Here is a 27,989-nt window from a genome sequence, read left to right on the forward strand (position 1 = left end):
TCAATGAATCAAAGAAGAACTCACAAGAGTAATTAGAAAATACTTAGAGATTAATGAAAATGGAATCACAACATTACCAAAACTTATGGGACACAGCAAAAGCAGTGCTAAGAGGGAAATTTATAGCTGTAAACATTCAACATTAAAAAATAGGAACGATCTCAAATTAACAATCTAATTTTACAACTTAAGGAACTAAAAAGAAAAGAACAAACTAAACCCAAAGCTAGCAGAAGGAAGGAAATAATAAAGATTATAACATAGATAAATGAAATAGAGAATAGAAAAATAGAGAAAAATCAATGAAACTAAAAGTTGGATCTCTGAAAAGATCAACAAGATTGACAAAGCTTTAATAGATAGACTAAAAAAAAAGAGCATTCAAATTACCAAAATCAGAAATGAAAATGAGGACATTACTACCAATTGTACAGAAATAAAAAGGATTATAAGAGAGTACTATGAGCAGCTATATGCCGACAAATTAGACAGCCTAGATGAAATGTGAAATGAACAAATTCCTAGAAACACAAAGCCTACCAAAACTAAACCATGAAGAAATAGAAAAATCTGAAGAGATCTTTAACTAGTAAAGAGACTGAATCAATAATTTAAAAAATCTCCTAACAAAGAGAAGCTCTGGATCTGATGTCTTCACTGGTGAAGTTTTCAAGGAAAACTAACATCAATCCTCAAATTTTCCCCAAAAAGTGAAGAGGAAGGAACACTCCCTAACTCACTCTATGAGGTCAGCATTACTCTGATACCAAAGCCAGACAACAGTACAAGAAAACTACAGACCAATATCCCTTATGCAAAGGTCCTCAAAAGAATACTAGCAAACCAAATTCAGCAGCATATTGAAAGGATTACACACCATGACCAAGTGGGATCTATTCCTGGGATGCAAGGATAGTTCAACGTGGGAAAATTGATCAATGTAATACACACCACATTAACAGAAATGAAGGGGAAAAACCATATGATCACCTGAAACAATTAGGAAAAACATTTGACAAAATTCAACACCCTTTCATAATAAAAGCACTCAACAAACTAGAGATCAAGCTTGATTTTAACCTTATAAAAGTAAAATATGTATATGGTAAAACATTTAAACAGAACACAAGGGTATACATGAAAAGTTTTTTAAAAAGTCTGTCTTTCCACATAAGACTCTAGTCTCTCCTCAGGGATAACCTTGGTTAACAATTTTGTATGTATCATTCCAGAAATTTCCTAAGCATACACAAGTGAGTAAATGTGAATACCAGTTTTTACACACATGTGATCATCCTATCTATAATGTCCTGTACCTCACCTTTTTTCTCTCAATAATATATCCTGATGGGTTCATATCAATACTTACAAAATTTGTAACACCTAGGTTACTATATCCATTATGTGGGTGATATCATTTCTTTAACCATATGGACATCAGATTGCTTCCAGGCTTTTGTTAACAAACTTTGTAGCAATAAACACCTTTAAACATACATCTTTGTGTTTGTACATCTACGAGATAAAATCTTAAATATGAAATTGTTGGCTCCAAAGAAACATACATTTTAAATTCTGGAAAACATTGCCCAACTGTTCCTCAAATTGTCTGTGCCCTTAAGCAGATTTTGTTCTTTGGCAAGTAAAAGTGTTTTTAATTTTGGATTTCACACATTAAGAAAAAAAATAAGGTTTTTAAAAGTAGCAACTGCTTATTATGGCTGTTGCCTGTGAGGAATGACTAAAATATTGTACACACAAATAATGTCAGGAGTCCAGCTGCCTGATGGTGATTTGTCATTACTGCTTGTTGGCCAGGTTTTCAGAGGCAGAATAAAGTAGAAAACTGCATGTTGTACTGCAAGTTTGGATTTCCATTAACTTTCCATTTATAGTATCAGTAGCATGGCAGCAAGCTTAAGCCTTTCTGGCTACAAGGAGATAACATTTTCCGTTGTCTTAATTCAATAAAACAACACAAAATAGTGAAACTGATAAGTATTGAGAGGTTTTTTGCTGAATATTAATGACTTTTGAACCTACCAGCACATCTATTTTTAAATATCTTAAGGCATATGTTTAAGATAAAACAACCTCCATGAGATAAAGGTAAGTCTACAAAGTGAAGAAATCATTTTCATGGTAGAAAATGAAGTATCTTTACCATTGCCATGGGCTTCTCACTCTGGCAACGCTGCCTATTAGCTGTTAAGTACTTTACACAGCACCATGCAAATCATAGTCACTCAGTAAATACTGCTAGGGCCTGTAGACCCTGCGCTGTATAGGTTGTACCTACCTTAAAAATCAGTGCTCATCCTGGGCACACCCATGGCAACTAAGGACAGTCAGGCATTCCTACTGTGCCTTCCTGAAATTCTGTCTGTAGGGAACTATGCATTTCTAGGAAAGAGCGTCTCTTGCTGGAACCTTTCTCATCCTTCCTTGCCTTGGCAGGGCCTAGTAGGATGGATAGCGGTTACAGCAAGGCCCAAGGCATCTCTCTGAAATCTACATCACTGCAAATGCAACTACTAGACTAAGGATACCTTAGAATAAAATGTGTGCACGAAGATTATTTTAATCATAAAGTATGAAATTGGCAATCATGCACACAACAGCATTCACAGTAATAGCTAACCTTTATTGAGCATGCCAGCTTCTAGTATTAGTGAATGCTTTTTTATATACCAGAACTCTAATCACTTTCCATATATTAACTTACTGAATCCATACAACTCCATGAGGAAGGCACTATTATTTCCATTTTACCAATGAGGAAAATGAGGCACAGAGAGGTTAAGTAACTTCCCTATGGTCACAGAGCTAGCAGGTGGCAGACAGTGGAGATTTGAATCCTCTCTGACTCCAAAGCCGCTATCCTTTCTTGCACGATCTAGAAAGGCTCTATTTTCCATGCTTCTCCCCAGCTGAAAAAGGAAAAAGTCAGGAGCAATGTACCATGCTTGGAAGTAACAAGTAATGATTTCAAAATGCAGCGCATATGTTACCTTGTCTGAATCCTGAATTATTTTGACATTCTCTGTACCAAATTTTTCACCATAAAGTTTAACAAGTCTCAGGGAAATCTCCGAGAGGCCGGTGAGCTTTGGCTCTTTATAGATGTACTCCTTTCCATCCTCTTCTTCAAAAAAAGACTATTGTAAAGTTAAACATACAGTAAATTATAAGTAGTATGAGCAAACACAGTATTTAGAGAAAACCTACTAAATAACTAGCAATAATGTATTTGGAATAGATTTTTAAATAATAGTACTAAAAGCTACATGCCTATATTCACTCTTTTAAATTAAGTAAGTGAGAATTTTCAAACTCACGGTCATATGAACATATTATTGGCCTGAAGAGCTCCACACTTGATTTTTTTCATTCCCTGCATGCTTACCTGATTTTTATTTGGAAACTTGCAGTACTAGATATTAAATATATATTTAAGAAGCCTAACATAAAATGAAACTGAAGGAAAAATGCAAATCTTATATGTTGTACTCTGACCTAGTGGATTTAGATATGGGAACGAAAGTGAACTTTACACTCACAAAAGAGGCTTCCTGCTGTTGTGATAGGCACTCCATCTAGACAGACTCCTAGGACCAATAACCGCTGCTATAGTAATCTAACAATTCAAAGATGAAAGTTTAAAAAGAAAAACAACTTTATTAACTAAAGTATACTTACTTGGCCGTAAAAGGCAACTCTGAAGAAAGTTCCTAAAAGCCTTTTCTTTGTGTGCATAACCTCCAGAATTTTTGTGTAAGCTCCATGAAGAGTTCTATAAACTTGAGTAAGTTTCTGAAAAAAATGAGAATAAACTTTAGCTTTATGTTTTGGTTAATTACTAAATGTCTAAGATAAATGCACAGGGGGAAAAAAAGCAACACTATTTCCTTTTCAAAATGGTTTTGGTGGGGTAACTCACACTCCCCTCCCTCTTGGTCACGAAATTAAACAAAACTCCTTAACAAGTTTAGGTCACAGGGTGGAGCTTCAATTTGTCAAATGACACTGCCATTTCTAAATATTATGCTTCATTTCATTAATATACCAATGATAATGTATACTTTACAAATAATGTATTATTGACTACTATTTTCTATATGTCTGAATTATTTAACTGAAAGAGAAGCAGAATGCTTTGCTTGAGCCCTTAGGTGGAGTAAACAATCTGTCCAAGCACTTTGGAAGAAGAACATGAAATGCAGACACAAAAATGATGGTGTGAGCCTGTGTGAGGACGGCTTTTATACAAGTTCACAGACATTTTCAAAGAATATATTCTTTTCACATCCAGAAAACGGGCACGCACTGTGCAAAGAACGTTATCAAGAACATGAAAAGACAACCTACAGAACTGGAGGAAATATTTGCAAATCACAGATTTGATAAATTTTCATATCCGGAAAATATAAAGAACTCTCACAGTTCAACATTAAAAAGGCAAACATCCCAATTTAAAAGTGAGCAAAGGACTTGAATAGACATTCCTCCAAAGAACATACATGAATGGCCAACAAGTACATGAAAAGATCTTCAAAATCATTGGTCATTAAGGAAATACTAATCAAAACCACAATGTGACACCACTTTATATCCACCAGGAGGGCTGTAATAAGAAACCAAAACAAGTATTGGTCAAAATGTGGACTGTGTACATTGCTGGGGGGAAGGGAAAAGGGAAAACAGTTTGGTGGTTACTCAGAAGTTATACATACAGTTACTGTATGACCCAGCAATTACCCTCTTAGGTATATATCCAAGAGAAGTGAAAACATGCCCATATAGAAACTTATACATAAATGTTTACAACAGCACTATTTGTAACAGTCAAAATGTGGAAACAACCCAAATGTCTGTAACAGGTAAATGGACAAACTAGCATATCCATACCATGGAATATCACTCAGCCACAAAAAGGAATGAAGTTCTGATACATGCTACAACCTAGATAAACCTCTAAATATTATGCTAAGTGAAAGAAGCCAGACACAAAAGGTCACATCTTGTATTAATCCTTTTTTATGACACATCCAGAACAGGCAAGTCCACAGAGACAGAAAACAAATTAGTGGTTACTAGGGGATGGAGGATGGGGTGGAGAATGGTTACCTAAAGGATATGGGGTGTTTTTCTGGGGTGATGAAAACATTTTGAAGCTAGAGAGGTGGTGGGAGCACAATGCCATGAATGCACGAAATGCCACAGAACTGTCCACCTGAAAATGGTTAATTGTTATGTGAATTTCACTTCAATAAAAAAAGGGGGAGCACAGAAGCAGATATTCTTTTTTGTGTGACTCGGGGGTTAGTTTTACTTTGTTTTAGTCCCCATTTTTCAGTTTTATGAGGTAAAACTGATACAATTTGATGCACATATACAATATATTGCATGTAAATACATATATACAATATACTGTGCATTTTAAAAATTTACATATATGTACTGTTCATTGTTTCTAAGTACAGTTTAGAGGTTTAGCTTTTTAAACTTACATAGTTATCAAAGGAATAAAGCCAATCACAAAATAAGAATCAACAGAATGCAGTAATCCAATCATAAAGGACAGTCAAAATGTGCTCACACATATTCAAGAAATCAATCATCTTAAGTTATAAATAATAAGCAGTTCATTTATATCCTTTTTTTCAGATTCCACATATAAGTGGTATCATATGGCATTTTTCTTTTTCTGGCTTACAGAAGCAGATATTCTTTCTCTAAAATTTTTTCCATTCATACTATTTCCTGCAGCTGAGCTCAATTTGAAGGAAGTTTCCTTACCTTTATGGTGTTATCTCTGACACTTTTCAGCCCATCTCACAAAGATATACTGAAAAATTACTTCATCTCAGGCAGAATGCTAGGGGATCTATACAGAGCCTTGCACCCCTACAAGGAAATAGGAGTAGTTCCCCTACAGAACATAGCGTTTCCTTTAATGTGTACGGAAGACATATTTTTCTTCTTTCCCTATTTAGTCAACTGAGTAGCAAAATGCTCCCTGGGTTTCTAATAGACTGATTTTCAACCTAAGAGTAAGAAAGTGGGTATTCTGAAACTTTTAAAAAGGTTCTTAGGATGTAATGCTTTGATCAAAGGGGCAGTGCCAATTCCTGTCTCGTCTCACAGGCTATTCTTTGCCATCTACGTGACCTAGGTTTAATTATCTAACTCTTGCTTTTTAATATAATCATTTGAACGTTAACTATGATTTTTCAGGCATGCCCCATATACACCAACAGTATGGCAAAGAGAGAAAGACCCAGAAAAAGTGAGTTTGCTCAGAGCCAGTTTGGAGCACAGATGAGAGCACTATATAGATGATATTAAATGTATGTTTTCACTCTTGGAAACTTCTTCAGCAACGAAAGACTACTTGCTATATTGAAGGATAAATTGCTTTAAAAATGGCTTGAATCCTAAATCACCCCTTCCTAGCATAGGAGGGGTAGAAAATTATGATAGGGACTTAGAAACATGAAAATAAAGAATTCCTGTTCAGTGCTGGTGGCAACAGCTGTTCATCATACTGCTATTCTTTATTAACTACCTTTCATCAACAGTTTTATCCAGCCGACTAAATTGAAAAATTTCTCATAATAGGGCTATTACTAGTGTCTTATTACCTCCCTCACTGTCATCTGCCAGCACTTTTCATCTCCCCGTCAAACTGTAAAGAATTGAATCCTGCCAATGCCTCTTCCCAGGCAGCGTGGAAATCCAACAGCCTTTTTAGCAAAGATTTAGTGAAGACAACATTAATCGTTTTATGCCATGAGGGAAGGAGGGGAGACTGCTAAATAAAAATGTTTTGAGAACTGCTGATATAATGTAAATTTCAATTTTAGATTTTTTATCCTTAATTTCATTTGGAAAATTTATATGAATATAAGGTAGGACTCTACTTTTAGAACCTCATAGCATTTTTTAAGGATAGTAACTTAAGACCAAAATAAAATATATAGACCAATGATGCAGATGTTTAAATTACCTACCTCAAACTCTCGACGTTTCTCATAAATTGGAATGATCAACTTGGAAATTTCAGAGATTACTTCATAACGTTCTGCTTTCCATAAGCCATCCACACATTGTTCTAGCAACTCCAGCAAAACTTCCTGTGTTGAGAGAAAAATGCAAGCAGGAATTAGAGATAGTTTTAGAGTTCTGGGCAAATGTATTTTGAACCATTTCAAGTTAATAAAGAACAGAATGTACTGAATTTAATGAAATGCACAGAAAGAGTACAGTTGTGTGACTGTATTTTCTAAATCAAATACTTGAAATATATGAAATTGAAACCATTCTTAAAAGTATGAAGTTAATATTGACAATAGTAAACTACATCTGTTTATTTTGTTTATCATGTAATGAGGATGTTAACTGTACTTACAAGTAGTGACATATAGACAGGAAGTATTTTTAAAAAGGGATACATTGTTCCAAACTGAGGATGTCATTGTCTAACAGGGTGAATTTCACTAAGCCTATAAATGTCCATTATTTTCCCTTTATGTTGAAATTGTATTACACACAAAAATATTTAGACAATTTGACAACTTTCAAGCTGTTGCATTAGTGACATAGGTGTTTATTAAAATGATGTGATTTTGGTCAAGAATTCTTCCTTCCTGTCTATTGGTTCTAAAATTAGTGAGAATGATATTATAATACCTCAAGATAGAGATCTCCGACTTTGCCATAATAACAGCTGCTCTAAAACAATTTTGTGAACTATCATCTCATGTTCTCAACAATAAGATGAGCCAATCACTCATGCTATCTATAAATCTTAATAGTTCGTTTTTATCTTAAAGAGATGAACTTCAGACCTGTAGAACTGACTGCTAAAACGGCTCTTCCTGTATGTCCTTGAGACAATTTTGAATTCATCTTCTTCCTAAACTCACTCTTTCACTTGTGCTTTCTATCTAGCCAGTGGCCACACCCTATAAACTCTTAGCTAGAAAACTAAGAGCAGTTTTTACTTTACCCTTTGTTATAAGTTGAACTGTGTCCCTCAAAAAGATAAGTTGACATCTTTACCCCCAGTACCTCACAATGTGACCTTATTTGCAAATAGGGTCATTGCAGATATGATTAGTGAAGGTGAATTCATACTGGAGTAGGGTGAGCCTTCAATCCAACATGACAGAGGCATACAGGAAGAACACCATGTGACTACAGAGGCAGGGACTCGAGCAATGCAGCTACAAGCCTAGGAAGGTCAAAGATTGACAGCTACCGCCAGAAGCTGGGAAGAGGCAAGGAAGGCTTCTACCCAGAGTCTCGGATGGAGCATGACCCTGATGACACCTTGATTGCAGACTTCTAAACTCTAAGACAATAAAGTTCTATTGTTTTAAGACCCCCAGTTTGTGTACATTGTTATGGCAACCCTAGGAATCAAATACACTCTCTTTACTCATCCTGTAATCAGTTCATCACCTAGTTCTGCCAGTTTTACTTCCTAAATACTTCTCAGATCAGACCCTTCCTCTCCATTTCTACTCTCGTTGCTAAGGGTCAAGACTGACTGACTTTCTTTCTTTCTCTTTCTTTCTTTCTTTCTTTCTTTCTTTCTTTCTTTCTTTCTTTCTTTCTTCCTTCCTTCCTTCCTTCCTTCCTTTCCTTTCCTTTCCCTTCCTTTCCTTTCTTTCTTTTTTAACATTTTTTATTGAGTTATAATCATTTTACAATGTTGTGTAAATTCCAGTGTAGAGCACAATTTTTCAGTTATATGTGAACATATATATATTGTCACATTTTTTTTCTCTGTGAGCTACCATAAGATCTTGTATATATTTCCCTTTGCTATATACAATATAATCTTATTTATCTGTTCTACATTTTGAAATCCCAGTCTGTCCCTTCCCACCCCCCACCCCCTTGGCAACCACAAGTTTGTATTCTATGTCTATGAGTCTGTTTCTGTTTTGTGTTTCTGTTTTGTTTTGTTTTGTTTAGATTCCACATATGAGCAATCTCATATGGTATTTTTCTTTCTCTTTCTGGCTTACTTCACTTAGAATGACATTCTCCAGGGACATCCATGTTGCTGTAAATGGTGTTATGTTGTCATTTTTATGGCTGAATAGTATTCCACTGTATAAATATACCACATCTTCTTTATCCAGTCATCTGTTAATGGACATTTAGGCTGTTTCCATGTCTTGGCTATTGTATATAGTGCTGCTATGAACATTGGGGTGTAGGTGTCATTTTGAAGTAGGGTTCCTCTGGATATATGCCCAGGAGTGGGATTCCTGGGTCATATGGTAAGTCTATCCCTAAGGACTTCATTATTTTTTCCTAACTGATTTTCCTGCCTCCATCCTTGGCCCTTTCAAATCCACCCTCCACAAATCTGCCATAGGGTTCTTTTTGTAAAGTTTTTTTGGGGGGGTTGGCAGGGGAGGTGATTAGGTTTATTTATTATTTATTTATTCTTGGAGGAGGCACTGGGGATTGAACCCAGGACCTCCTGCATGCTAAGCATGCGCCCTACCACTTGAGCTATACCCTCCCCTCTTGCCATAGGGTTCTGATTAAAATGCAAACCAGACCACGTCCCTCTTGCTTTCTTAAAATCTCATGATGGCTCCCCATCATTCACAGAACTAAGGACAAGCTCTTTCATTTGGCACACAAAGCTTGCAGTGATCTGGCTGATACTTTTGTAATATCATCATTCATCATGCCCAGCCTTGTACTTTATCCCCAACAGCAGTGAAGTACTATTAGTTTCCCTGAAGCACCATGGTGTTGTCTTAACTTTGTGCCTTTGTCCATGCTCTACCCTCTTATCTTTTAATCCCTTTCACTTATTTAACCCCTTTAAGAAAGCTTAACTGTCACCTCTTTCAGGATTCTTCTCCTGATCACAGAGTAGCAAAACACTAGACACCTATCTTTCTTACTCTGATAAATTTATTGAGTGGATGTTTATCACCATACTTGCCCATTTTCTTTCTCTTTGACTTTCCAAATAGGCTGAGACTCTTCAAAAGTAGGGACAATATTTTATATTGCTTACTAGTATGGTGACAGCACATAGTTGATGTTCATTAAATGTTGCTACTTGAATAAATAATCTGTATATTAACATTTAATAGTCAAATTAAAATTTCCAGCAACAGTGAGAAGGAAGAACTTGGGGGGAATTAAAAATCTGTTGCAAGCTAGTAAGGTTTGTCCCAGGAATGTGAAGTTGGTTTAGAATTAGGAAAAACTCCAGTGTAAACAGAATGAACCACATAAACAGAATGAAAGAGAAAAACGTGATCTCTAGCAATAGATGCAGAAAAAGCATTTGAAAAAACTCAACACCCCTTCATGATGTTAAAAAAGAACCCTCAGGAAATGGAATAGAAGAGATCTTCCTCAATCTGATAAAGAGCATCTACGAAAAACCTATAGGCTGAACACTCTTCTAATTTGGGAACAAGTCAAGAATGTCTGCTCTTACAACTTCTATTCAACATTATGCTGAAGGTCCTAGCCAGTGTAATAAGGCAAGAAAAAGAAAAAAGGCATAGAGATTGGCAAATGTAAAACTCTTTCTGTGCAGATGACATGATTGTGTATGTAGAAAATCCTAAAGAATATACAAAGTACTAAAACTAATAAGCGGATTTAGCAAGACTGCAGATTATAAGATCAGCATACAAAATCAACTGTATTTCTATATACTAGCAACAATAAATTGAAAAATAAGATTAAAAAATCAGGCAGTACTATTTCCATATATATATTATATATACATATATATATAAAAGACAAAGGAGCACATGAAAAAGTGCTCAACACATTAGTCATTAGGAAAACACAAATGAAAAGCACAATGACATACCAAGTCGTGTCTAATAGGATGGTAAAAATATAGAAAGATTAGCAACATCAGCTGTTGGTGAGGAAGTAGAGCAGCTGAAACTCTCATCAATTGCTGGTGGGAGTATAAAATCATCACGCCACTTTGAAAAGCTCTTTGGCAGTTTCTTATAAAGTTAAACATATAACTTCCCTAGGATCCAGCAGTTTCACTCCCAGGAGTGAACCCAAGAAAAACGAATGCATATGTCCACAAAAGGTCACAGATAAGAATGTTTAAAACAGCCTTATTCATAACAATCTCAAATTGGAAACAATCCAGAATCCATCAATAGGAGAATGGATTTAAAAATCATATGTCAATATAATGGAATATCTAGCAATGAAAAAGAACTTCTGATATACCCAACAACATGGATGTACTGCAAAAACATTAGGTTAAGCAAAAGAAGCCAGATACCAAAGGGTACACACTGAATGATTCAATTTTTATGACGCCAAGATACCAGCAAAACTAATGTATGCTGATAGAAATCAGGTAGTGGGGGTGGGGAAACTGACTGGAAATGGGCACACTGGAACTTTCTGGAGGGATGGACATGTTCTGTTTCTTGTTTGAGGTGGTTAAGTTGCATGGATATATACAATTGTCAAAATTAAGCTGTTCACTTAAGATGTGTGCATTTTATTGTACATTAGTTATATATTTTAAAACTTGCAAAAGTCAGAAATGGCAGTCTTAAAAACAAATTAATATTGGTTTAACTCACATATTTAAATAAGGCACTAAATGAACAACAATTTGTATTTTTCATTTCAATAAAACTTGTAAATCAATGGCATTATTTTTCCATTGGCTAGGGCATGAGGAAGAAGCCCTATTATACAAACTAAACATAAAATGGCATTACGGAGAATATGATTCTATTTGTATATGTCAAATTAAAAGTATGTATAAATTATTACTGTAGAACACAAGAGTTCCAACAAATGTGTTTACATAGAAAACCGATTATAGTTCTTGACTAGTAAGAAATGTTACTGCTGTCTTTAAGAGTATAAAAAAAGGTCAGGCACAAGGCCATTTCTATGACTATGTTCAAGCTGCTGTTTGGAAGAAAGGACGTAACTTCAGTTGTGCTGAACCATTTATCGCCCACGAACTCCGCTGAATCTTTCTGCTGTCAGCCCACAAAAACTGGAGACCTTAGATGAAAATCATCTAAGTTGATCTAACTACAACTCCAGAAGCGTATTAACTTACCCAAGGCTTCATAGTCAATAACCAATCAACTGGGATTAAAATTCAAGTATCTTGATTCTCTGTTATGATTAACTAATTCAGCAAACATGTTTTAAATATCTACTCTTCTAGGTTCTAGGGGTAAAAGGAAACCTTGCTAACAGGTTGGTCAGCGAGAAAGCCTGACACTCCTGTAGCACCTAATGACTTATAAAGAGCCTTCACATTTATTGTGAAGTGATCAGGACAGTGTTAGTGTCTTTATTTTACTGATGAGGAGAGAGACCAATATAGAAATAGTTAGTAAGTAGAGCTTCTAGGCAGATATCACTTTAGCTAAATGAACTAGGGCTAGCCTGAGATTGCTTATATTTTTTTTAAAAAATTCATAAAGTGTGTCTCTCTCACTTTAACCTGACTGCTGCTTACGTTTCTTAATACAATCTTAAATATGTATTTCTATGGGACTTCAACCCTTTAAATCTCTCTGCTTTTTGTTGTTTGTTTCTTTCTGTTTTTGTCTCCGCATTCCCTAACTGTGGGTGTCTGTATGATTCAGTCCTCGGTTGCCTGGCCGTCACTTGCTATATTACTTCCCGTCATCACTCTGCTTTGGTTCTCACACAGCTATGACTTCCAGATATGGCTCTCCAACCCTGATCTCTCTACTTAGATTCAGTTCTGAATTTCCAGTGGCCTGATGTTATTTCTATTTCCATAGCCTTTCACTTCCAATTCAACACACATCAAACACTGAATTCATCATCTTCCCTGTAAAATCCTCCATCCGTCATTTTTCTATACCAAACTTGAAATCTCGGAGCTACCTCTGATTCTTCTCCAATAGCCATCAAGTCTTCCTCTTTTCTTCACAGTGTTTCCTGAATCTGTCGCTATCTGGGTTTAGGCCCGACTGCCTCACGTCTGGACTCTCAGGGCAGCCCACGCTCCAGCCTCTGCCTCCAGCCCCCATCCATCTACCTCCAATACATTTCCCGTATTACCGCCAAATTAACCTTTCCTCTTCTCATTATTCTGCTCAGAAACCTTTGATAGCAATTCAACATTCTACTCAATAAAGCCCTAACATTCCAAGTTTCTCAAAATCTGACCTCAGCTAGTACTCTTCTCTGTAGGAACCCACTGGCTTAGCCAAAAGGATCCATTCACTGTGCCCTCGAACATGCCTTCTGCTTTCCCACCTCTTAACTTTTGTCCCTGCTATTCTCTGCTGAAATAACTTTTCAACTCTGACTCTGCATGGAACATACTGTCTGTATTACTCAGATGGCACTGTCTTGCTTTTTTCCATTTCATGTATTATCTCTTCAGATAGACACTGGAGGTCAGGGAACAGCCGTACCTAATTATTTTATAGCTCCTATATCACCAAGTCCAAAGCCTTGCTCATAAGTCAGTGCTCAACAGATATTTGTTGAGTGACAACTGAAGCTGTTTGCTATCCATAAGAAGTTAAGAGCAGAAATTTTCCATTTTTAAATAAATACTTGTATGCATCCTCTGTTTAGCTGTTACATTGTTAACTATTTTTTATGGAGATTTTTTCCAAAGTATGTTGACTCTGATCTAGTTACTGGGATGGTGAATTGAGGATGATAAATGGTATTATTTCTAAAACCAGACAATAAGAACAGTTCCAGAGATAGGGCTCCACATTCCAAACAGGAACATCTTTTCCCTGGGCAGTTTTAATGCTTACAGTTCATCAACCCTTAGTTACCATCCAGATTAAGTTAGCTGTAATAATATTTTAAAGTAAATAAATTTTAAGAAGTTAAATTTATGTAATTGGCAATGCAGGGCCTGGAATCTTACTTCGCTATAATGGACATCCATCATTCCAGCATCTTCTTTCATTGCTCCTTCTTCATCTATATTGGGAGTAATTTTCTTGAAGGCTGAACATCCATTAGGGAATAATTCTGTGTGAATTAAAAAGCAGTGAAGTGAATTTATCTTTAAAAAGTGTTTTGTAAATAACAGATAGCCTTACAGAGATTAGTTACCCTTAAAAATAAACAAGTATCTTTGTAAGGATCAAAGTCATAAGTGTAATTTTTAGTTACCAAAAACAAGAATTTTACAAATCATTTCTAGCTCCTATACATCCTACCAGTCTTTTCCCCGAAAAGTGAGTTCAAGTTATTTACAAATAAGTTTCATTCTCTGACTATGCATCATCTTCAATGACTAGCATAGTAAGTGTTTTCCTAGAGCAATCTAAAAGTTGGTATTAAGGTAGTTACACTTCGATCTTGTGTGCGTTTATAGCCTGTCACCTAAACAAAGAGGGCATGTACTTTTCAGGTAACCAATGAAAGAGCTTCCCTAACCATCTCTAGCTCCTCATTTCACTGGAGAATTGGAAAAGAAAGTAGGTTGTTGGCCTAGCCTAGGACTTGTAAAGAGAGGGAGGATATAAAAGAGATGGCAGGGATGAAGCATCTTTGGAGAAATAGAATGGAAGAACCAGAGCTTCTGGAGTCAGACAGGCACAGCTCTATCACTAATTGTGTGATTTTAGACATGTTTATCTCTCTAGGACTGTAAAAAGTTTCATCATCTGTTAAACAAAGATGATAGCTACCTTATAAGAATTAAATGAAATGTAACGTGTTTAGAACAAACCTGGAAAATAACAAGTGTTCACTGACTTATTATTACCAAACAAAGCTACCAATAAATAAACTGGTTTTCTCAAGATAAAATAAAACAACTGCTAGCAGCTGGTATAGTAAGTGATTCTGCAGCTGAACCCTTGGGAAATAGGAAGTGAGCTCAAGCTGAGAACAGCTGCCGTAGGATTGTGGACCAAATTGTTACTGTCAAGCGAGAGTCTGGGTATAGAAGGCCACGTGGTTGCCCCACAGATTTTGAACAGGGGAACATGTCCAAACACTTCTCCTGTGGTTGCCTTTACCCCTATCTAAGTGGGCTGTCATTTTAGAGTTAAGGACAATTCAGCCTCTTTATAACAGAATCTGCTAGTTAGCGGGAAATGACTGGTCACAAGGGAACAAACAAGTTTTGCAATCTACAACCTAATAGTGATGCTTAGAAATGACGACATACTCACAACTAAATATTCGGTAAGCTTCCTGGTGTTAGAGGTTGGGGAAGGAAGAGGGAAGGTTTAAGAAAGCCAGACCTCATAATGAGGAGATTTCTCAGAATTCTGATGGAAAGGGTCATGTATTATGGCTTGGATTTTGCCATCTCTTCTTGTCTAAATGAAAGCTAACTAGACATACATTTTCTCGTAAGATGCTTGACAGAACATGAGTTATCAAGTAAGCATCACTCTTCTATGAGAGAGATGGAATTCTGGTAAGGCAAGATGGGGGTTATTCTGAAGTACTTTTTCAAAAATGGAGAAACACAGGGGGCAGTAGTCAGTGGATTTCTGTTAAGGAAGAAAAGGGAGAAATGAAAATGAGATTTACTTTGATGCAATAGACTTTAGAGCCATTTTTGTTCAAAGAAATTAGGTCTTAAGAGACGGTAAGATAGCACACAACACATTTCATTTCTGAAGATAAGCATGCCTAAAATGGTCTATAATAGAATTCTAGGAGAGTTCTATTCAAAGTAATGGACCACAAGATAAGGAACTGCACCAGAATGTAAATCATTTCATTTCCTTCTTCAACAAAGTCTTTCTATGAAACAAAAATCAGCTGAACTAACCAGCATGCTCAGTGACACAGCTGATTTACATTCAGGTTAATACTCCTTATCTTGTTGTGGACCAGGAAGAAACAGTCTGGCAGCTGGTCCATGGCCCACTCTGAGCAGTTGTGCACTGGGAGAACTTTTTGAAAGTTAGGAGAAAACATCCCACTTGATTACCTCTATGAAGTCCAGAGCCAGGCAGTACGGAAGAGGGCCCCAAAACTTGAGTGAAGAAATAATCTAGTCTTTAACAAGGAAAAGGGTCAATCTCTGAAGGCCTCAGGCAGCTAGGTCCATGACTGGGGAAAAATCCTGCCTATTCCAAGGATATTAGTATTTTAAGTGATTCCCCAATGTAGGGTTTTTCTAGAATGCTACGATTTTGAGGAGCACAAAAAGGGGCACATTCCTCTGCCTGAGATTCGATGAGGCTAAAGCATCTTGAAAGAGTCTTCTCATGTGTATCTTAAGTAGAAGGATGGTAAGTTATGGTTCTTCTCAGAAACAAACAAGTCAACACCTACTTTTGGACTTTGTTGTCTGCATTATCTGCTGGAAAGACTACTGTTGTGGATTTTCAGCTTCAGAGTCCACTATTCTTGTTAAGTATATTACCTTGATTCCTATACCTGATGACCTCTCTCTCTCCCTAGAGAAGCCTATATATATCCCCTTGTTTGCTTAAGTTATCAACACCCACCAAACTATCCATAAGAGGACTCGTTTGTTAGGGTCTTTAAAATGCTTGGGGAAAATTCCGATTCTCTTTAGTCTTAGGAAGATTTTCAGATGAAACAAGCTGCTGAATCTAGAAGTGGTCAGTGTATATATCCCAACAGAGGGCGGCCTGTGTGTGAGGGCTCTCCCGTAGCCCTGTGTAGTATGTGTAGTATGCCATAAGGTGGTCTTGGAGAGTCTGCTTTGAATTTTTCTGGTATGTGACCCAGATTCCTGACTTTGCCCTTCATAGCTATAACTTCTGTATTCCTGATGGCTGTCCTAGGGGAAGCAAGATGCAAACTGTCTAAGTAGAGACCACTACCTTGAACACAACTTATCCCATGAAAAGAGTAAGGAGGAGTTTGAAGGATGGGAAAGCAGCCCAAGCCTTGGTAAGGTAAGTCTGCTAGTCAGAAGAGGGCTAGCAGGTAAGAGCCTAAAGAGGAGGGCAAAAAGGGAAAAAGCTGTGATTGGGAAGGAGTTGGAGAATAAAAAGCTTTGCAGAACTTAAGCTATCAGATGCTGGGTACAAAGACTTGGGAAAGGGAACAACATTACCCTATAAGGCATGAAAAGAACAGACTCTATGGGAAAGGAAATTCCTTTTGGGATGATGGAGGAACCCTACAGGCCCGAAGCTTTGCTGAACCTCGGATGCTGTGTGGTGGTGGAAGAATGCAGAGACTTGACTCTGGTCTTCCCCGGGGGAAAACAGTTGTGTACTCTCTCGGGACGAGAAGAGAGAGAGGTACATAAGTCTAGTCTCCAGAGAATGAGATCTAGAACATTTTGAGGTTCTCAGACAAAACAGAAGTAAGGAAATTTAGATCTGTTTTTTTTATCATATATGTTTAGGGTAGGAGTAACTAACACTTAGTATCGCCACTTCGAGGTAACTTAGGGAAAAGGAGGAGAATGATCATCCTTAAGGTCTCTGGTACAAAGAGCAGGCGCTCTGGCTGCCTTAAAGAAGTCTGAGGCTGGGGGTGTGGGGCAGGGAGAACTGCACCCCTCCTTCCCCTCCCCCTTTCAGTTCAGTGCTTGAAACATGAAAAAAAGGATCTAGAAATGGTCCCTCACTGGTGTTCTGTGGTCACCCCTGCTTACTTAGGCAACCACCCAATGGGACAAACTTTTTTTCTTTTCTTAAAAACTCTAAACAGGAGAACATCTGCCTCCAATGTGTCAGCTGTAGCACTTCATTCCATCTTGATGAAAAGAAAAAGCTTTATAGTGACTTCAAGAGAAACGGCATAGGACTTTGAGAAAACAGAAGAAATTTTGGCAGTTGATATGCCAGAGATTTTGTCGTCACTGCAAAGGGCACTTGATAGAAAACAAAAGGCTTTATAATTGCTCAATTCTTTTTGTCAAATAAGTTTGTTTTAAGTGTAAATACAACTTTTTTTCAGTTCTACACTCAAATGTACGTTTATTTACTCTGTGAATATCCAGGTCTTATCTAGGTCTGGATTTCTCAGACTGGATGACAGGTTAACAGATTAAGTTTTTAACCTGTGTTGTAAATTAGTGATCTTCCTTGGTATGACTCTCAGGTCAATCAGCTAATTAACAAAACGTGTTTTGGATTACTGGAATGATTGAAGCTAAGGGGGAAAAAACCCTGAGGATTTCACTACTGCCATCATCTTAGAATAAGATTTTCTAGTTTAAGCGAGTAGAATTTTCCAGGCATAAAAATAGATGGCACCTATAAATAAATATGTAAACTCCTAAATTTAACATTATTTTTTGTTGAAAATGCAAAACATCATTTTTTTTCCTACTCAGGGAAGGGCTCTTTAATTTCTATGAAGAATAAATTCTAAAAGAAAAACCTTGAAGGTAGTATGAAATATTTAAATGATTAGTTAAAAGCACTGTTTCCACTTGTTGAATCATGTCACACTGTTTGGTGTTCAAGCTAGCTGTCTCAAGCTAATGTCCAAAAAAACCCACAGCAATATTTATATGTTTTAGTTGCTATTTTGTACAGCCCTATAGTTATATTTCAAAAGCTTAAGGACTGAAAATGGAATAAGTAATTCTTCATTTTTGCTTAAGTTTTAAGGTCTTTGCACTTGTGAAAAAATCCTAAGGAAATATTTTAATATATTTAACTATTTTCAATATCTAAAGGGTATAAGTTTATAGTTAGTAGATATAAAACTCTTATTTCAGATTTGTACTAATTAAAAAGATGAGGTAATATTAACCTGATTTATCTGAGAGATACACCTAAAACTTTATTTAGTATCATGTTTAGGGTTCTCATATTTGTTAGTTTATTGGAACTGCAAGTGTGCAATTTCAATATTTATTTTTACAGTAATTTCACAGGCATACCAGTGATACAGTAAAAACCTCTAACAGGGCCTTTTTTCATAATTAATCTCATTCTCCATTTTAAAACCACATATGCACTAAAAGGAGAATACCAGAGTATACCAATTTCAGAAACTTGGATTGCTCTAAAGAATTTTAGCATCAAACAGAAAGTATCAAATGTAAAATATAAATAAAATGAATCTACATTTTAGTCATACCATGTTTGGGAAGAAAGATATATAGTTAACTGTAGGAATTCTGGAATTAAAAAACAAAACAAAACATGGTTCTCACAGCCAAAACCACAGTGATGTGACTCCTACAAGATGGTTTCATTTAGCCCTCATCTTAACTCACTTGATTGCCTGCAAGGAAACAGCTTGACCATTATGAGAGCTAGTGGAAGATTTCCTTGCAATGTCCTTTGCCAATCAATTTTTAAACCTAACTCAACTGTTTTATTATTTAAGTAGTTGTTACCACAGTTAACAATATTAATTTTGGAAAGGAAGCTTTCAGGCAGATTCCTCAATTGGACTTGCTGGATCCTGAGCCCTTTACGACCATGACTCTTTTGTCTCCACTCCCACAACCAGCCTCAGCTCTATTAAGACACAGATATCTAACACTGTGTAAGTTTAAGGTGTATTTGTTGATTTGATACATATACATATTGTGAAATGATTAACAGGGTAGTGTTAATCACCACACACAATTACCATTTTGGCAGGGAGTAAGAACATTTAAGATATACTCTCTTACCAACTTTCAAGTATACAACACAGAATTATTCACAATAATCACTGCACTGTACATTAGATCTCCAGAACTTACCCATCTTATAAGTGGAAGTTTGTACCCTTTGACCAAAGTCACTCCATTTCCCTACCCACTGGCCCCCACCATTCTATTCTGTTTCTACAAGTTTGGCTTTTTAAGATTCCACATATAAATGAGATCACACAATATTTGTCTTTCTCTGTCTGACTTATTTCACTTAGCATAATGCCCTCAAGGTCCATCTATGTTGACACAATGGCAGGATTTCCTTCATTCCTGTAGCTGAATAATATTCCATTGAGTATGTGTGCTGTAGCTTTATCCTTTCATATGGATCCATTTCATATGTTTTCATGTTACCAACTAGCATCCTTTCATTTCAGCTTGAAGAACTTCTTCCAGCATTTTTTGTACGACAGATCTAATGGTGAAGAACTGCTTCAGCTTCTGTTTTCTGGGAAAGTCTTCATCTGTCCATTTCTGAAGGACAGCTTTGCTGGATGGAGCATTCTTGGTTGGCAGGTTTTTTTTTTCTTTCAGCACTTCAAAAGTATCACCCAATGCTCTCTAGGCCTCTAAGGTGTCTGCTTATAGTATCCCTTAGATCATGCAGATATTCTTGACCTTTTTCCATTTTTCTTTTTTCTCCTCTGGCTGGATAATTTCAAAAGACCAGAGATCCAGCAACAGGATGAGGGAGTAGGAATATGGTTGAGGCACATGGAACACTGGGGGTGCCCATGGGCCAGTTGTAGGGATCCACAGGCTAAGTATCTCTAGTGGCTTGTTGGTAGGATTTTTGATGCAATCTGTGATATGGTTAGTAGGATCTATGTTCCTTTAATGCCCTCTAAAAGTCCTATGTGCTGCTCTCCCATCCTCTTCCTGTCCCCTCTTAGTCATTCAGTTCACAACTCAGTACTCTGGATGGGGCAAGAAAGAAATGGGCTTCTTTGGCAGCATCCTGTACTGCTAGGAAGGCCAGGTACCCACTCACATGCTCCCTTTTCCCTGCAGAAGAAATCACGGGCAAGAAGGCCCTCTCTTGTCACTGAGCTCTGTCACCTTGGAGAAGGGGCAACATGAGTAAAATCACACTGTTCCTCTTACCCTCTCCAATGCATTCAAACTTGTATTATTTTTGCTCCAACAATATGCTGGAACTTCTCCACTGGACTTCTGGACTTCCCTCAAGGCTCACTCGTCTGTGGGTGATTATCTAAGACAGTGTTCTCCAGAGGCTCCAGACTGCAGCTGAGAGGGGCTGGAGCCATCTAATAGGTCATTGCAGGGTCCACAGACACGACTGAGATCTGTCTGCCTAATACCCAATACATAGGTGAGCAAAACTCCTCCCAGGTCCCTTGGCATAGGGTGCTGGATCCCACAGCCCTGACAAAGGCACTTTTGTCTGTGGTTGGATGCCAGATTGTTGTGGAGGCGGGTATACAAAGGAGGACGCCATCTTGCTGATATGCCACCTCCCTTTTTAATACCAAGATATTATTGCACTAAAGTGGCTGTAGAGATTTAATCTGTGGGCAGTTGCTGGTGACGCTGAGGCAGATGAGGGGAAAATAAGTGATCTATATTATCCAGAGCTTCTCACACGCCCTGAGAAGAATTTAATTTGTGGCAGTTTTCCAGGGAGACAGTCTTGGAAAATAAACATTGGGCATCAGGTCTGGCCCTGTATCATTTACCTTATTCTTGTACTCTTAATGAAAGCAGAAGGCAGAGGAACAATCCAGTTTTCTTTTATAAAAATTTCTGTTTAACACTGAATGAGGCTAAAGGTGAACATATTTTTCAGAGTTCAATCTTATCATATTCATAGTTGCAGGCTACAAAGATAAAAACTCTCGTGCTAACTGAAGTTCTCCCTATCTCTAAGAACAGAAATATCTTACTTTTTCGATGAAGAAACTCTGCAACCAAAGCTGCCACATGGACATAACACATTGCGGCCTGAAAAAGGATGACAAATAAAGAACCGTCAGACTGTGCTCCAGGGGTTTGCAGGGCTGTGTTTAGAACAAAGCCTTAAGAAGTCACCTCTGAGAAATCTCCATTTTTTATATGAATCTTGGCCATGCTATCAAGCCAGGTTTTCCTGAGCTCTGGGGTGCTTGCATAGGACTTGGCCAAGCTATACTGGAGATCAATCAGCATTTCAGGGTCTTTCTCATGCTCCTTCATCTGAGCAGTGGCCATAAGAACGGTACGGATTCTCTTGGTCAAGTCTTTGACTTCTGTGGGAAAAGCAGTTGCCTAATTTCAAAATAAACAAAAAAAGACATGTTTATCAGTACTACTGATATGCTCTAAGCCTCAACATCTAATCCTAAGAATAACATACAACTTTTACCCCTTGTTACAGTTATTGGTCAATTTGGTTCTTGGTATGCCTAAAGAGTTTTAAAGTAGTTCTTTTAAAAATATCCAACTAGCTCAGGCTTCAAGGGCACTGAACTTGATGGCAGTATATTCATAATACATAAGAGCATGGACTCAGAAGCCAGACTGTCTGACTTTGGACCCCAGCTCCACTATTGTGACATCTACAGCCATGAGGGTAATTTGAATTTGCTATTATAGTGTAATTTTAGTTACAACAACAACTAAAAACTGACAGCTTACTATGCAGCAGGTAGTGGCCTAGGTGCTTTACATGTTTTAAATTTTACAACAACCTTATGAATTAAGTACTATCATAATTCATTTCACCAGTGGGAAAACTGAGGCACACAGCTTGGCCAAGGTATCGCAGTTATAAGTGATAGAGACAGGATTTACACTCCAGGTGTTTGGCTCCAGAGCTAGTGATCTGAGTCACCCTTCCATACTGACAAGCATACCTGTCCCACCTACTGACTACCACATACACTAAGGTGAAAACCATACTGCAAAAATTCCCAATTATGCAAGTAAAAATTTATGAATCACAGAATGCTCTGAAGAGTTTAAAGAGATCATTGACCTCTCTCAGTGTAGTTTTTGTCCACAAAAACATGAAGTTCGTTTCCTCTTTATCCTGGGCACTATTTAAAAAGTCCTATCACTCCCTATTAACTAGAGTAATCACAATTATTTGTAGGATTCAAAGATGAGTAAGGGACAGTGGAGGAGGGTACAGCTCAGTGGTAGAGCGTGTGCTTAGCATGCACAAGGTCCTGGGTTCAATCCCTAGTACCTCCATTAAAAATTAAAAAAAAAAAAAGATGAGTAAGGGACAGGTACAGAGGTTAGGGAGCTTTTCAATGTGAATGTAACCAAATGTGGAGAAAATCATTTCTAAGTGCCTTCTTTAAAGATCTCTTTAAAAACGAATTATATACATGAAGTCCCTTCTTATATATTAATAGAGATTCCATTTACTGGGGGAAAGGCATACCTTGTTGTAATAGGGTTTACTGGTAATGACTGCCCTACCAGAATACAATTAAGTCATTTCAGAAATGAGTCATGAAAAGGAGGCAGGTATAGCTCAGCAGTAGAGTGTGTGCTTGGCATGCATGAGATCCTGTGTTCAATCCCCAGTACCTCCAATAAAATAAATAAACCTAATTACCTCCTCCTCAAAATAAAAAGAAATAAAATAAAATAATAATAAAATAGTTGGACCAAAAAAAAAAACCAAAAACCGAAAATGAGTCATGAAGATTTCCTATCAAGGAGGGCTAAAACAGACCCCATTTACTTTGAAAAAGTTGCTAATCCAGCTTTTATATAACATGGAATTAAGGATGGTAAAAACTGGTAAAATAAACACTTAGGGTGTGAGTAAAAGGTCCTAAATGACAAGAGTTGTTTCTGTGCTCATGGGATTAGTTGGAGCATATACCGATCTCCTGAGGAACCAGAATAACTGGCTGAAAAGCAAACTTTCCCAGCCTGAGAACGCTGGCACTACTCAGTGTTTTTTTCAGTCTAAGCAACATTCCTATGGGAATATTTTTTGGTACATAGATTTGACACATCCCAAGCATCAAGTATGCTGTGACTGTGAGCTTTTTTTCCAGATTTTACACAACTTGTCAAATTATGCTGAAAGATGACCTTTCCCAAGAATGGGGATGATTCCTCTGGGAGGAAAAGTTTTCTATCAGCAAAGGATTCTTCTTCCCTTGTACACATGCGTCACTGAAGATCAGAACCTGCTCTCCATGCAACAAAACAACAAATGAATTTTTACAATGTTATAGGTTTTAAGCATATAGGTGGGAAAGAGGACTGGTGGTCAGGGTCTTGGGCTTAGCCTCAGCCAGCTGGTGCCTAAGAACCACAGCCTTAGACTTGGGTTTGCCAATAAGTATCTCTGGCAAGCCCCAATCAGTTAACAGACGATTCTTGAAACTCAGAAAATCATCAAATAATGAATCCCTTCTGTGCCACTGGGCCATTCCTCATCTGCTGGCAAGTGAGATTTTGTGAAATTTCCAACTCAATGCTTAATTAAACAGTCTCATGAAATGGTAACAACTGTTACGAAAGGACTCATTTCTTTTCGGAGCAAGTTTAAAAATCAAGCCCAGAAGAAAATTCAGATCCTATCAGTAACAACTATGTATATACACAGTACAGTCATCCATCCATCCCTTCAACTAAAATTGAGTATCTGCTGTGTAGCAGGCAGTGTTCTAGGTGCTCGAGGTACCGCAGTGGACAAGACAAAGCCTTGACTCATGAAGTTCACATTCTATAGACGCCATACTAGATAAACGCTGTGAATCCCATGAACTCTAAGGAGTGTAAACTTCCCTGACAGTAAAGGAGGTTTTGATTTATTACTTGAAGTGAGAACATACCTTCATAGGTCTGTCACTATTTGCGAAGTTATTGATAATGAATAAAGACTCCTGAAATCTTGATCCTCCACTTAGTGCTACGTCAGCTATCAGTTGGCTTACAGCAATGATTATCTGTGGGAAGAAGCAAACACTGTTTTTCAAATGTCTTTTGAACAAAGGCTGCTCATTTGCATCATTGTTTAAAGCCATAGGCACTCATCTAAACTGCTTCTTTTAAGGGTTCTACCTAGCTCCATCATAATGTATTTTCTTCATACATGAGGGGTTTTAATTCTCTACTGAAAGAGCAACTTCCGAGGTTTCCAATTTCAAATTTTACTGGCACTTTTCTTGATTAGATGTGAAAAACTTTTCAAAGCTTTTGGCACAGCTAGGTCTAAAACCATTTTAATAGTGAACTGAAACAAGGGTGGTCAGGTCTCTACTTTCAGTATGCTTGCTGGGTCGTAGCTATGGCAAAGTTGGGAATAAATGAGATTTTTTGATGGTATCTCAGTCCTTTTCACTAGTCCATTTTCAGCGTGCTGGACTTCCAACTCCAGCGCCTCAGCTCCCTTCTTTGTTTCTGACTAGGGCCTATTTAGTTTAGATATCAGTATATGTAATGGCCTTTGATGGTGTTTTGTAATCTCTCCGGCTCCCTTAGATGAATGCCTGAATAATTCACGCTAAGTTGTTAATGGCTGGAAGCTTTACCCCTGATCCTGAGACAAGATACCATAGGAACTAGGAGTGCATGCTCTTGAGTCAAACTGCCCTAGATTCAAATCTTGACTTTATCAACTATTCACTGGCTTTGGGAAAGTTATTTAACTGTCCTGTGCCTCACTTTTCTCATTTGCAATATGAGGGTGATAACATTATCTGCTTTATAGAGCTGTTATGAGCATTAAAGAGATCATAATCTTAATACTACTACTTAACCATGGCTCTAAGTCTGCACATTTATTAATGCATTTATATTTGAATAAAGGACTTGGGAGAACTGATGTTTTAATCTAGAAGAATGGACCCTAATGGGGAATTTCAGACAGACTAGCACACTAACTGAAGGAATGGTTTGGGGGAAGGTTGTAGTCAAGTGACACCTCACATAAAAGCAAATATTAAAAGCCCTAACATATAATGCTGGCCCTAGTATCCAAAAGTAACTATACAGAAGATTTTTCTAGGAAGAATATACTTCTATCAGAGTTTCACATTACTGATGACATTTCTGAAAAGCTGCTTATGGCTGTTTCCCCATTTATAACCCAATAGGACAGACCACGGCAGTGAACACAGAAATATGACCAAGGATTTCCCATATTACGAAGAGGGCTACTGAGCCAAGAAGTCCCAACTGTAGTTTAGTTCAGAGCTGTTCCATCAAATAAGCAAAAAAATATGGAGACACTGAATAGCAACTACCACATACCAAGTGTCAATTACGTGCTAGGCATTTTGTTCCTGGCACTACACATACTTTATTTTTAACCTTCGTGATAACCCTGCAAGCTGAAACATACTTGGCCTCATTTTACAGATGACGTAAATAGTTAAGACGGATTGAGTAACTTGCCTAGGGTCACACAGTAAGCAGCTGAGCTATGATTTAAGCCCAGGTAGGTCTGATTCTAAAGTCCATGTTTTCCACTAAAGCCTTGAGACTTCTCTCATTTTTTTTTTTTGTTACTAACAGGGCATGCTGGAACATGAAAAAACAAGTGTTTTGTTTGTCACTTAATCATCTCATTTAATCCTCACAACAACCCTATGAAGTGGGTATTTACCATTATTTTACATATGAAGCAACTGAGGCACTGAGAGACTAAGGAAGTCACTTGCTAAGGTCACACCGCGGGTAATAGTCCTGGAATCTGAATCTATGCTCTTAACACCTATGTCCAGGGCAATGCTGTCCAATAGAAATATCATGTGAACCACATATGTAATTTTAAATTGCCCAGTAGCCACATTAAAAAGTAAAAAGACATAGGTGAATTTTCATACATTTTATTTAACCCAATATATCCAAAATATCATTTCAACATACAGTCAATACAAAACAATTGAGATATTTTACTTTTTTTGTACTTAACCTTCAAAAGCCAATGTGTATTCTATATTTACAGCACATCTGGATTCAGACTAGCCGCATTTCTAGTGCTAAATGGCCACATGTGGCTAAGAGCTGTTGTATTGGATTGGACAGCTCAAGATCTTGAGGTAGAGGCTAAAGATTGAATAGAAGAAAGCAGAGGAGTTTTGGTTTCACACTGACCTGCAGATGTGTCCTCAAAAAGGTTTTCCTTTTGGTATACTCAAAGTTGTTTCTCATCAGAAGATACAAAAGTGCAGATGCTTCATTCCTGGTGGAGCTAATCTTCGATGTGCAGCACTTTAAAACCTCATAGCAAAATGCAGCACACATGTTTACCCTTCCTTTGAAAAAGGCTGAGGGAAACTAAGGAACAGGGAAATCATAAACAAGGATCTGAAAACCCAATCATAAAAATCAATCAACTATCAAGTGCCTACTCTATTCTCAACTAAAACTATGCTGGGTGCTCTGAGGATACAAAATTAACATAAGACTAGGGCTCTGCTCTAGAGAACCCAAACTAGTTACAAACATAAAGACTAGCGTGTAGCAATGACAGAACAATTCCAGTCACTATACAAGCCTCTACAAAAATGTCAGGTACTGACTAAAACTGCTACAGATCCAATAAGAGCTCATGGAGGTCTGGAAAAGAAGGTAAGTAGTTTCTCGGTAATATGTATTGGATTAACGACTGACTGAAATGATGAATAATTAACAGGTCTCAATTTGGGCCTTAAGAATCGGAAGGACAATCTGCATTACTTTTTTGCTTTATATTTAAACAGTTCCTTATGTTATGAACTTCCAAATGCTGAGAAAATTACAGCAGGAATCCATTCAGCAAATAAGGTTAATCTTTTAATAAAATGGGGTATCGATGAAGTGTACACACACAAACATAAACCTGTGCATCCCTTACTCATAAATGCTGTTGTTTAAAATACATTTGGGCATAGAAAAAGAACATACAAGTGACTATTTAATCTTCAAAACAGGCAAGTGGCTGCTACTTTGAGAACATATTCTGCTTTGTGGAAGATAAACTATAAGATCGGCTTATTACAATCTCCTACGCTTACGTGTCTAGACAAGCACGTAGAAGCTGCTTCAGGGTCCACAATGGATGTTTTTCCGGGAGTGTGAAGCTAGAGGGCCACTCTTTCTAAATGACTTCTCAGAAATATTGAATTTAAACCCATATTATACAGGAATCTAACTTCTTTTTACCACCTCAACACCAAATGCAATGCTATGCAGATAATGAACATTTAATGATTGTTTTCTGATTGGCAATTGAGAAATCTCATCAATAGTTTCTCCAGATTAAACCAAATCTTGTTGGGCAAGATACTCTAGTATGAAAACAAAGGTGTAAGGGAGGGCATAGCTGTCGTGTGGTTAATCCACTATAAATCTTCTACCTACATCACTTCTGTGAGTGGGCAATGACCAAAATCATCAATGACCTCATAATTGCCAA

At 37.3% G+C, this 27,989-nt stretch overlaps 1 protein-coding gene across 5 annotated transcripts in view; it reads right to left on the reverse strand.

The window, feature by feature from the left end:
* DOCK11 (dedicator of cytokinesis 11) overlaps window positions 1-27,989 on the reverse strand; it is a 169,920-nt gene that overhangs the window by 13,758 nt on the left and 128,173 nt on the right. For 4 of the 5 annotated variants that reach the window (XR_010379362.1, XM_031445367.2, XM_031445366.2 and 1 more), the window contains 8 exons: window positions 26,687-26,869; window positions 24,421-24,534; window positions 21,668-21,883; window positions 21,523-21,580; window positions 13,928-14,034; window positions 7,014-7,136; window positions 3,700-3,813; window positions 3,012-3,158 (listed from right to left, as the gene is read on the reverse strand). Coding sequence is in view for 4 of the 5 variants with exons in the window: in XM_031445367.2 (XP_031301227.1) it covers window positions 3,012-3,158; window positions 3,700-3,813; window positions 7,014-7,136; window positions 13,928-14,034; window positions 21,523-21,580; window positions 21,668-21,883; window positions 24,421-24,534; window positions 26,687-26,869 (1,062 nt within the window). In the remaining variant the exon portion in view is untranslated. Of the gene's footprint in view, window positions 1-364; window positions 2,931-3,011; window positions 3,159-3,699; window positions 3,814-7,013; window positions 7,137-13,927; window positions 14,035-21,522; window positions 21,581-21,667; window positions 21,884-24,420; window positions 24,535-26,686; window positions 26,870-27,989 lie in introns of those variants that run through there. The other variant, XM_064482814.1, reaches the window with a different exon arrangement.

This window comes from Camelus dromedarius, chromosome X (genome assembly GCF_036321535.1).
Source record: "Camelus dromedarius isolate mCamDro1 chromosome X, mCamDro1.pat, whole genome shotgun sequence".
In the NCBI taxonomy this organism is placed as follows: Eukaryota; Metazoa; Chordata; class Mammalia; order Artiodactyla; family Camelidae; genus Camelus; species Camelus dromedarius.